The sequence below is a fragment of the Physella acuta genome, unplaced genomic scaffold (assembly GCF_028476545.2).
Source record: "Physella acuta isolate Inbredline_101_S28 unplaced genomic scaffold, ASM2847654v3 ptg000156l, whole genome shotgun sequence".
In the NCBI taxonomy this organism is placed as follows: Eukaryota; Metazoa; Mollusca; class Gastropoda; family Physidae; genus Physella; species Physella acuta.
Window position 1 is genome coordinate 152384 of NW_026731675.1, and position 12343 is coordinate 164726.

A 12343-nucleotide genomic window follows, 5' to 3' on the forward strand; every position below is an offset into this window, starting at 1 on the left:
TTACAATATGTCCGTCAGAATTTTAGAACTATAAAAAAAATGTGACACAATATGTGTTTGACTCATCAGGAATACAGTAACAAAAGTAGAAACAAACGACATACAAACATAGCCAGGTCGGACATTACAAACACAGGGTATTCTGACATAACGACAGACAAGCAGACTAATCAGACATAGACATACAAACATATCCTATTAGGACATAGACATACATACAAATACAAACATAACCTAGTCGGACAAATACAAACATAACTTAGTCTGACATGAATAGACAAACATAGCCCAGTCTTGCCCAACTCAATAAATCAGCTTTCATATCCCCAGTTGTTACAGTCTAGCATTCAATAAAAATGTAACACTCTAATACGGAATACCCAGCGCTTGAAGTACGCCAAGCAAACACGGACCAACAATCTAGAGTCTATCTCACAACACTTGGAGTTCACCAAAGTGAAAGCAAATATGTTGTGCTTGTCGTCACAGCCCAAAGCATTCCTTCGTCGCCACTCCTGCGAGTGGGGACAACATTGCTGTTGTAAAATAGCTAATTAAGCATAAAGACAAACTCTATCAGCTGTTAACAATGGTGGCAGACGAGCGAACACACATGCAAACAAATCCATGCTGGTGTTATCTTATTCCCCATAAATCATTCCCCAGCAGGTGAATGAGGCGTCTACAGCACAGGTGGGCTGTTGGTTCGCTCGTGTTTTTTTATACCTAGACCTAGTGGTCATTGGCTGGGTAATTCAGTCTTGTATATGACCACTGCATGTTTCTCTAGCATCACTTGAGACGTTAATTTAAACAATTGTTGTTGTTTTAGACGTATAATATATGTGGCCATAAAAACAGTGGAGAACTACTTGCGATAAGATGTTAGTTGTGACGACAGAATTCACAAACTTCACGGTTTTATTTTTGTGTTCGCTTTTTATAACACAAATCCTTAAATATGTTTCACCTTTAATCAGCTTGCAACACCTCCCCACGACATCTCACAACACCTCCCCACACACCATCTACCAACACCTCCCCACACACCATCTACCAACACCTTCCTACACACCATCTACCAACACCTCCCCACACGCCATCTACCAACACCTCCCCACACACCATCTACCAACACCTCCCCACACCATCTCACAACACCTTCCTACACACCATCTACCAACACCTCCCCACACGCCATCTACCAACACCTCCCCACGACATCTCACAACACCTCCCCACACACCATCTCACAACACCTCCCCACACCCCATCTCACAACACCTCCCCACACACCATCTACCAACACCTCCCCACACCATCTCACAACACCTCCCCACACACCATATCACAACACCTCCCCACACACCATCTACCAACACCTCCCCACGACATCTCACAACACCTCCCCACACCATCTCACAACACCTCCCCACACACCATCTACCAACACCTCCCCACACGACATCTCACAACACCTCCCCACACACCATCTACCAACACCTCCCCACACACCATCTCACAACACCTCCCCACACACCATCTACCAACACCTCCCCACACACCATCTACCAACACCTCCCCACAATCCATCACAACATAGCTGGCTGTGACCTGTGACTGAAATATAACGGACGTTGACGTAATTAGAAGTCTATTTGCGATGAAAACGTAGAACTGTGAAATACACATGACTGAGGGTGACAGACATATAACGGACGGTAGACAAATGTGACAGACATATAACGGACGGTAGACAAAATGTGACAGACATATAACGGACGGTAGACAAAATGTGACAGACATATAGCGGACGGTAGACAAAATGTGACAGACATATAACGGACGGTAGACAAAATGTGACAGACATATAGCGGACGGTAGACAAAATGTGACAGACATATAACGGACGGTACGACATACAAAAGGAGGGATGACAGGCACATATAAAGAACGGTAGACAAAATGTGACAGACATATAACGGATGGTACGACATACAAAAGGAGGGATGACAGACACTTATAACGGACGGTTTTTTTTTTAAAATCATGATATTCGGCATAAGGAATGAGCTTCATCGCCAGGATACCCTAAGCTTGTATTGCAGTAAATAAGTGGGTTAGAATCTCACACACAACTAATGCTCCGCTGCTTTTTTCAATCAATTATTTAACAAAAATACTCGAGATAATTTTTTTGCGCAATTTCCATACTGGACAATTGTTAGCGCAATTTCCATACTGGACAATTGCGATTATTAACTCGTCATTTCTGGTGATGGATGGATGGATGGATGGAAGTGTGTCCGCAGCTTTAAGTCGTATCTCCTCCTCAACGAAGCAATATCGAGGACTAGTTCCAAAAGCAAATATGTTAAGCAAGTTCCGAGGATGATTGTGGGCCAAAAAAATTCCCGGAATTCCTTCCTGGATTTCCCGGAAAAGCCAAAAAACCTCGAAAAAATGCAGTTTTTAGCCCATATCTCGGCAACCAGACCACTTAGCGACTTGAAACATTTACCAATCGATTCCTGCCATAATTTAAAACAATATTGCCGAAGAAAGTTTTCAAAAATATCCTTTCGTTCGGTCACAAAAAAATATTTACTACTTTTTTAAACTGAGCATCGTGTAGGCCTAGTTTTACAAGTCAAAAGGCAAAAATCGTAAATCTCATACGGCAAAAATCCTTTTTGAAACTAGATATAAATCATAGATTTCGTCTGTTTCTAGCAAAGTGAAAGTTATAGATTCAGTTTTAATCAACAAAATAATAGAGGTTAATAGTTGTGCGCACTGACTACTAAATATAGGTTTAAAAACTTGTGAAAAGGGTTAAAAGTGTGAACATTTTTAACTAAATAATTGTGGAAAAGTATAAAAAATGAGGAATGAATAAGAACAAACTATTGATATCATGTAAGTAGTGTTTGGGAAGGCGTCAATATTCATTAAAAAAATATAAACAAAGTAGCCCTGTTCAATAACCGTCTTTTGATTTCTCCCAATTACCAACGGCGTTCAGTGGATGATAGGCCCCCCAATCTTTGTTCTGCTGTACAGGGCGTAGGTAAAAATGTCACAGGTAAGTTTAGCACAGGTGAATAAGTTGGTAGAAGAGGCCCACAAAAAAGGTAATTGATTTGAAATTAATGAAATGTAAATAAGGCACTTGAGGAGTGCATGGGTTAGGTCAAGATGACCCAAGACTCCATTCAGTCTTACAGGTGTGGGTATGTCTTGCCTGCTACAGGTGAACTGTTGATGTGCTGTTGGGAGAACGTGTCGTTGTGGCCCTGTGGCCAGAGATCCACGCGTGTCGTGTTGGTGTCGTGGCCAGAGACTGGTGTGGGGTGGGACACTGGTGTGGGGTGGGACACTGGTGTGGGGTGGGAGACTGGTGTGGGGTGGGACACTGGTGTGGGGTGGGACACTGGTGTGGGGTGGGAGACTAGTGTGGGGTGGGAGACTAGTGTGGGGTGGGAGACTAGTGTGGGGTGGGAGACTGGGGTGGTGACTGGGGGTGTGGTGAGTGGTGGGTGGAGACTGGGGGATGGGAGGGTGCGGTAATCGTGAGAGGCTGGGAGGCTAGGGTGGTGACTGGGGGGTGGGAGGCTAGGGTGGTGACTGGGGGGTGGGAGGCTAGGGTGGTGACTGGGGGGTGGGAGGCTAGGGTGGTGACTGGGGGGTGGGAGGCTAGGGTGGTGACTGGGGGGTGGGAGGCTAGGGTGGTGACTGGGGGGTGGGAGGCTAGGGTGGTGACTGGGGGGTGGGAGGCTAGGGTGGTGACTGGGGGGTGGGAGGCTAGGGTGGTGACTGGGGGGTGGGAGGCTAGGGTGGTGACTGGGGGGTGGGAGGCTAGGGTGGTGACTGGGGGGTGGGAGGCTAGGGTGGTGACTGGGGGGTGGGAGGCTAGGGTGGTGACTGGGGGGTGGGAGGCTAGGGTGGTGACTGGGGGGTGGGAGGCTAGGGTGGTGACTGGGGGGTGGGAGGCTAGGGTGGTGACTGGGGGGTGGGAGGCTAGGGTGGTGACTGGGGGGTGGGAGGCTAGGGTGGTGACTGGGGGGTGGGAGGCTAGGGTGGTGACTGGGGGGTGGGAGGCTAGGGTGGTGACTGGGGGGTGGGAGGCTAGGGTGGTGACTGGGGGGTGGGAGGCTAGGGTGGTGACTGGGGGGTGGGAGGCTAGGGTGGTGACTGGGGGGTGGGAGGCTAGGGTGGTGACTGGGGGGTGGGAGGCTAGGGTGGTGACTGGGGGGTGGGAGGCTAGGGTGGTGACTGGGGGGTGGGAGGCTAGGGTGGTGACTGGGGGGGTGGGAGGCTAGGGTGGTGACTGGGGGGTGGGAGGCTAGGGTGGTGACTGGGGGGTGGGAGGCTAGGGTGGTGACTGGGGGGTGGGAGGCTAGGGTGGTGAATGAGGGTGGGAGGCTAGGGTGGTGACTGAGGGTGGGAGGCTGGGGTGGTGACTGAGGGTGGGAGGCTGGGGTGGTGACTGAGGGTGGGAGGCTAGGGTGGTGACTGGGGGGTGGGAGGCTAGGGTGGTGAATGAGGGTGGGAGGCTAGGGTGGTGACTGAGGGTGGGAGGCTGGGGTGGTGACTGAGGCTGGGAGGCTGGGGTGGTGACTGGGGGGCAACATCAACAACGAAGTCCTTAAACGGTGGTGGGGAGAGGGTACGGGGCAATGGTATGTGAAGCCATACAAATAATGAAAATCATTTGCCAAGAACGATGAAATTATCCAGTAAACGCTAATGTGATGCGGCTTGCCTATGATTAGTTTTGTTTTATTAAAAGATATAGTGTGGGAAGAGGCCCCGCCACCACCCGTATTGTAACTAAATACGGGCGTAAAATAAAATCTGCATGGGCGTCAAAAAGCTTTTATTTTTTTTATTTTTTAAATTTTAGTTTAATTAAATTGAGGTTTTGCGCGTTTTTTTTTTTTACGTTTTTATGGATTCGAGCTTGTTTTTTAGTGAAAAATTAAAGTTGTTTCCCTTTACAGTCCAACAGATCAGAAGGTCGACCTGAGTCGACGTCTTCATTAACAGATGGCACTGGAGTCAGAGGCAGATATGACTATACTGGATCAAGGTACGGGACACACACGCTAGGGGGCCGGGGGCAGAGCTACACCCACGCTGGAGACTCACAGTCCCACGTTGTGAGTAAATTTTTAAAGTTTTGTGTATTAGTGGCGTCACGGGGAGGAGGGGGTGCTGACTGCACCTCGTGACACCATCAAAGGGTGCTGATACCCTGAGACGCCGGGTGACAACATTATATTTGATGACACCTTAAGTTACCGCATCTGTTACCACAATCACTAAGTTACCAACCTAGCGACGCCAGCGTGTATCTACATGAAATCTATGATTCCAACTTGAAATTGACTTACACCACACTTTGTCGTTTTGTTGACGTCAGTAAATTAAAAACTAGACTGCTGTAAAAACAAGAATAACACGGAACAATTTTGAAACGATTTTAAGAAAGCTAAGTGCCGTCTTCCTACAGAACTTAAATCAATTTTCTAAAACTTGGTGTAACGAGAAGCTTATAGTGTGAATTCAATGTTTATATAATTTTATCTTCTGCAAGCCAAGGTGTAGGCCGCTAATCGCTGCATCAATATACCGAGAGAAGATAGAGACGGGTGTATTTTTATTAAAAGCCGGAAGGTTTCCGATAGCGTGGTAACACAGCTTCAGAATGGTCGTTCAGGAAAAACCAGGGGATTACCAATATTCTTGATGTTGGGGAAAGTAAGAGGGGAGGTCTAGTTGTTTTGTTTTTTTTTGTTGTTTTTTTTTTGTTTTTTTTTTTTTGTTTTTTTTTTTTTTTTTTTTTTTTGAGTTTATTAAGGCTTACTATTGTAGTATAATTTTTTTATTTATTTAAAACGGGCTCAGAGACAAGCGATACGAATTTTAGCTTAGTTTCCCAACCGTGGGCCTACCAGCTTCACTACGAGGCTCAAGGTTAAATATGAGCAAACAACGCAATCCATAAATTTTAATGTCACTTTAGACTCTTCAAACTTTGATTTCACCAACCCCCTCCCCCTTCCACCCTCGCCATCCATATAGCGAGTATTTTATTAATTAAAACACATTCGCAGAGGCGTAGCGACCCTTCCCGGCGCCTGGGGACAAACTTTCAATTTGCACCCCCCCCCCCTCGAACTTTTGATTTGCACCCCCCCCCCCCCTCAAACTTTCAATTTGTTTTTCCAACCCATTTTGGCGCCCCCCCCCCCCCTAAGGTCGGCGTCCCGGGGACATATGTCCCCCCCCCCCGCCCCCCCCCCTCGCTTCGCCTCTGCACATTTGCGTATTATATCAGAGAAAATCGCTCTTCATATGGTAACAACACAACAATAAAGCTTGCTTTTTTGTCGATGTACCAAGGGCTACCTCGTATCTGACGTTTTGTTATGATAGGCGGTGAGGGGTAACAATGGGCTCTTAACGCATGACGTTACTTATCGACATCATCTTTACTGTAAAGTAACTTGTTTGTCTCCTCACTGTAGAGAAAGAATATCAGAAGACAACCAGCAAGAAACACAAGCAGACACCGGACACCCGCCCCCAACGTCTTGCGCAGGCAGCACGTACCGGAACACATCGCGCAAGTAAAATCAAACCAACCGCTCAGTGCAGCACACCATCAGATTTATCCACAAACAACGTCGTATCAAGAGGCCTATCATGTTGTGAGTTGGCTGCACACTTGAATCAAATGTTACTGTATTGATTGTTTGTACAGAAGTTTCTTTCACGTATCTCTTTGGAGGAGCACCCCACCCCCCCCCCCCCCCCCCCCCATGAACAATATAGAAAAACATATAATTTGTAATTTATTTAGAAAATATTTCTTTGATTAATAAATCAGTGTCTGCTGTCCCCCTCCCCCAGAATATAATTATTTAAGTATCTTCTTTGCCCCCCCCCCCGTTTCAAATCCCTCCCTCTTCCCCCTCAAAGTACTGGATTATACCAGGCTAGGCCTAACTGGAAATATAAACTTTTCAGAGAAAAGCCAACATTAGCGATTTTTCCCACGTTTTCTTTAACTTGCTTTCGCGTCTGTTTGGTTCTCCAATCAAATCTTGCGATCGAAATTTCGGGCACTTCCCGGTTAGCTAGCGCGCTGAAATTTTCAGGGAAGCTTTGTTTCCGATGACCATAGAATATTCAATTGTTATTATTACTAAATTGATCCATGGAAACATTTTATTGATCATTTTAGGCCGCTATATAATTGTACAAAAACGTGGGGGAAAAGGGACATAACCCAGTAACTGTAATTTGATGAAAACAAGGTTCGGGACTCTCCCTCTTTTTGCTTGCTGACTAGTGTTCACGCAGTGTTTGTGTACAAACAACCAGAACGTAACAACTGGTGGCCAGTATGGGGGAGACGATATGGTCGAGTGGTTGGGCACTGTTGACTCTCTACAAGCTCCCTAATAAAAGTCAATAGTATTAGAAACTGTAAGAAAATCACGGCGCCCCACGTTTTTGATCGCTTATAGTAGAGTGATCGCTTGCATTATTGTGATGTATAACATTTATTTTCTACTTTTTAGTTCAATCAGAAAACGTGTTTTTTTTTTAACTTTTTTAATGATTATTATTTAAATATTCTACAAGGGGTCGTCCATAAATGACGTCACACTCGTAGGGGGGTCATTTTGTGACGATGTGTGATGAGGGGGAAGGGGGGGGGGTCATATGGTGCGACGTCACACTTTTGCTTTATAGATAATAAATGTTAGAAAACGAATTTTTTATGTTATTTAGCGTTTTAGAAAACAGTTTTAATAAATTATAATAGGAATTGATTAAAATACTCTATTTTGACATATTGCAGACGAAAAAAATTTAACTGCAATTTTGAGGGGGGTTGTAGGCTGAGGTGTGACGTCATTTTATGGGGGGGGGTCTGGCTTTTTGTGACGACGTGTGACGGAGGGGAGGGGGAATGTAAAAATCGTCAAAAAAGCGTGACGTCATTTATGGATGACCCCCCCCCCAAGGCCTAGGTAAATACATATTATTTATTAAAATTATTAGGATTAGGCCTATAGCCAGGGGGAGGGGGTGTTGCACCAGGACAATTAGAATCTATATTTAAACCATGATAGAGATCATGGCAAAAGTGTGTTGCACATGTAAGCCTAACACCACACTTGTGTGTAACAGCCAACACCAAATTTTCAAAGAAGCTAGTGTGCTGCACCATAGGGGGTGCTTGAGGGACTTTCCTCTCCAACCCTGAAAAATTATGTTTGATGTATTGTATTGTGTTTGATAGATAGGAAGAGGTAACACAGTACCTTAACAGGCTTAGAGTTTTCACTCAGTTTTCCAACTCAATTAGCCAATATATTAATATTTATGGAGTAGCCCAAATACTGGTTGGACAAGATTCTTCAACTTACATTAAAACTAATGAAATATTTCTTATTGGAAAACCTGTTTATTCATTTTTTTTTATTAAAGATACATAATGTAATGTATTTTGTAGGTAGATAATTACGATGGCCAAAACTATCACCCAATTGATTCTGGTTACCCTGGTCAAGGGAGCAGTGAATATCGCTGGAAAATTGCAGGATTTACAGACTGTTCTCATCCTTGTGGGGGAGGTAAGCCAGGATAAAACAATACACACTGTAATTTTTGTTCTGATTCTAACTAATCTACAATGAAATTAGGTTTTGTGAAAGTAAATTTGAATGTATTTTAACAGCACAAGTAATTAAAGTTCCAAAACTTTTGAACATTTTTAATTACTTATTAATTCAGTTTTAATGTGTGTATAAGAAAAACTAATTATGTTACTTTTAATCAAAAATGGAAATCTTTTTTTTAATTAAATGTGTAGAAAATTTTAGAGTGGACCATTAACTTTCACTAATCAAATCCTGGTCTCTTAGAAATTTATAAGAAAATATTTGATAACTAAACTAGGTACTCAAAACACAAATATTGTGTGTATATCAAGCACTGGAAGGACACAAGTAGTTGTCACACCTGAAAACTGTGCTGCTCATTTGAAGCCAAATTCCCAGACAGTTCAGTGCAATACTGCCCCGTGTGAACCTGTGTAAGTAAAATTATGTTGTTTTTGTTACTAGCAATCAAACATATAGCTTTAAAAGTTGAAAGCATATTTCAATATTCTAAAACTGTAACATGTGTTTAACTTTTTAAAAAATTTAAATTACGTATTTAAAAGGATAGTTAGATTTTAATTATTTTTTAATGGGATGACATGTTTGAGAACATGATTGCTATTGCTAACCCGAGAGACGTGCACCAAATTAATTATCAGGCCCCAAGGTGAACTGAACTTTTAAAATGTAAAATCAATTCAGGTGGGAAGCCAAAGAGTGGTCTGCATGCAGTGTGACGTGTGGGTCAGGTACACAAACCCGGATAGTCGTGTGCCAGCAGAGGCTCTCTCCATCCCTGACCCTCAAAGTTTCAGCTGACCAGTGTGGACTAGCGGAGAAACCAGCAGTAGCCCAGCAGTGTGAGGTCAGCTTGTGTGCTGGATGGCAGACTGGAGCTTGGAGCCAGGTGAACACTTTGTTTTCTACATTACCCCCCTTAATGCTTTGTTTTCTACATTACCTCCCTTTAATGCTTTGTCTTCTACATTACCTCCCTTAATGCTTTATTTTCTATATTACCTCCCTTAATGCTTTATTTTCTACATTACCTCCCTTGATGCTTTGTTTTCTGCATTACCTCCTTTGATGTTTTGTTTTCTACATTACCTCCCTTAATGCTTTGTCTTCTACATTACCCCCTTAATGCTTTGTCTTCTTATTACCTCCCTTTAATGCTTTGTTTTTTTTCATTACCTCCCTTAACGTTTATTTTCTATATTACCTCCCTTAATGCTTTGTTTTCTACATTACCCCCTTAATGCTTTGTATTCTTATTACCTCCCTTTAATGCTTTGTCTTCTTATTACCTCCCTTTAATGCTTTGTTTTTTTCATTACCTCCCTTAACGTTTATTTTCTATATTACCTCCCTTAATGCTTTTTTTTCTACATTACCCCCTTAATGCTTTGTCTTCTTCTTACCTCCCTTAATGCTTTATTTTCTTCTTTACCCCTCTTGAAGTTAACATTTGTCTATCCATATATACTTCATTTAGAAAATTACCAAGACTAGATCTATACTTTTAGTTAGCTTGTGTGTATCTGGATGCATGATTTCATTTGTAATTGCATAAGCTAAATTGGCTTCATGTGGATATTTGAATATGTTCTGTTTTCATTTCCATATCTGGGTTTAGCAGGCCTAGTGAACAAATGTTGTTGCCTTGTGTATATTTTGATAGTTTTCCTATACATGTCTAGATGTTGACTTTGTATAAATGTTTGTGTGTTGACCTGGGATTGACATGGTCAGATGGTAGAGCTAACCTGAAAGTCTTGAGTTCAGATCCAGTGCTCAAGTTTTCTAGATGTATGAGTCCACCCTGCTCTGGCTCATGTTAGGGAAAGTAAGCTGGGCATTTAGCTGACCATACTGTCCCTTCGTATGGTGACATCACAGAAACAGGTGAACTCTACTCAATCTGCCCTATAGACCATTATGTCTGTAAGGATAACGTTTTTTAGGTTGATTTGATATGAACATCTTGATGTTTACATGTGGGTATCAGTGTATTATTTCATGTATGTTATTATGTATTGTTATATTTTCTGCCTCTTGTCAGTCCTTAGTTTAGCACTGTATGTTATTATGTATTGTTGTATTTCCTGCCTGCTATCTATCCAGTGTAGCACTGTATGTTATTATGTATTGTTGTATTTCCTGCCTGCTATCTATCCAGTGTAGCACTGTATGTTATTATGTATTGTTATATTTTCTGCCTGCTATCTATCCAGTGTAGCACTGTATGTTATTATGTATTGTTATATTTTCTGCCTGCTATCTATCCAGTGTAGCACTGTATGTTATTATGTATTGTTATATTTTCTGCCTGTTGCCTGTCCACACTGTATGTTATTATGTATTGTTATATTTCCTGCCTGCTGCCTGTCCACAGTGTAGCAAAGAGTGTGGTGGTGGTGAGAGACAGCGTGAGGTCAGATGTGTGGACAAGACAGACTCGCACATTCCCGCCAACTACTGCACACAGCCAGCACCTGTAGAGGTCGAACAATGCAACACACATAGCTGTACAACACAGTGGTGGATATCCCAATGGTCAGAGGTATGGGGGAATCTCTCAATTTGTTGAAATATTTTAAAATACACATAAAATTAATATTTAAAATATGTCTAAGTTACCAAATATGATAAGTGACCATTTTATTTCTTGTTTTTGTTTTTTTTTTTTTTTTTTTTTTTTTTTTTTTTTTATTTTGCTTTAGTGTTCTGAATCGTGTGGAAAAGGCCAGCGAAGCCGTTCAGCTGTTTGTGTTAATGACAAAGGTCATGTGATTTCCCATAATTCCTGTGACCACCAGGATGTCCCAAAGCTGAAGGAAGTTTGTCAACATGATACAGGCTGTGGTGGTGTATGGTTTGTGGGAACTTGGAGCAAGGTAAACAACATATTGCAGGACTAATGTATTCAATCAAGTTTTGTTTTTTTTGTTGAATAAAATGGTTTACAGTTTTATTTACATATTTACTTTAATGCAACTTTGTTAACATATTTAATTGAATGTTACAATTGTGTTGACATATTTATAGAGTATAGAGTGTTACAATTTTGTTGACCTATTTAATTGTTATAATTTTGTCGACCCAGTGTACACCAGACTGTGGAAATGGTGTAAGGACGCGCCAGGTTGTTTGTCTTAAAGAAGTGCAGTCTGTGCTGTCTATAGTGCGAGATGAAGATTGCCAAAGCTCACTCAAGCCAACAATTTCTGAGCCATGTGTCAATACAGGATGCAGTGCCAAATGGTACACCTCTCCTTGGTCAGAGGTAAGATTTTTTTTACTAAGGTTATTTTTAATAACTAACCATCATTAATTACCAGTTAAAGTAATTTTTTTTTTATATTTGTTAGTGTTCAGTGACATGCGGAGAAGGCCGCAGAACAAGACAGGTTCGCTGTATAGAAGATAACAGGAGACCCTCATCCAACTGTGATAACTTGCTCAAGCCAGAGGTCCAGAAAGTTTGCTCCCAGCAGTCTTGTAACACAAGACATCAACACGAACCAGATGTTGCACAAGGTAAACATTTACACTTTAACCATTTGTTAGGTACCACATTATTAAGTATCTGGTGAGTACCAGATACTTAATAATGTGGTAGTGTTTCTTCCAGACTTTTTTCTCCGGGGGAGGCACTT

General features: G+C 42.5%; 1 protein-coding gene across 1 annotated transcript in view; it reads left to right on the forward strand.

Annotated features, from left to right (window-relative positions):
• The window catches only part of LOC131935728 (ADAMTS-like protein 4), a 35183-nt gene that overhangs the window by 19892 nt on the left and 2948 nt on the right, over positions 1-12343 (forward strand). Inside the window, exons 5-13 of the mRNA XM_059292333.1 lie at positions 5004-5162; positions 6534-6716; positions 8534-8654; positions 8980-9115; positions 9387-9591; positions 11080-11247; positions 11408-11581; positions 11791-11970; positions 12056-12224. Coding sequence (XP_059148316.1) covers positions 5004-5162; positions 6534-6716; positions 8534-8654; positions 8980-9115; positions 9387-9591; positions 11080-11247; positions 11408-11581; positions 11791-11970; positions 12056-12224 — 1495 coding nt within the window. The remainder of the gene's footprint in view (positions 1-5003; positions 5163-6533; positions 6717-8533; positions 8655-8979; positions 9116-9386; positions 9592-11079; positions 11248-11407; positions 11582-11790; positions 11971-12055; positions 12225-12343) is intronic.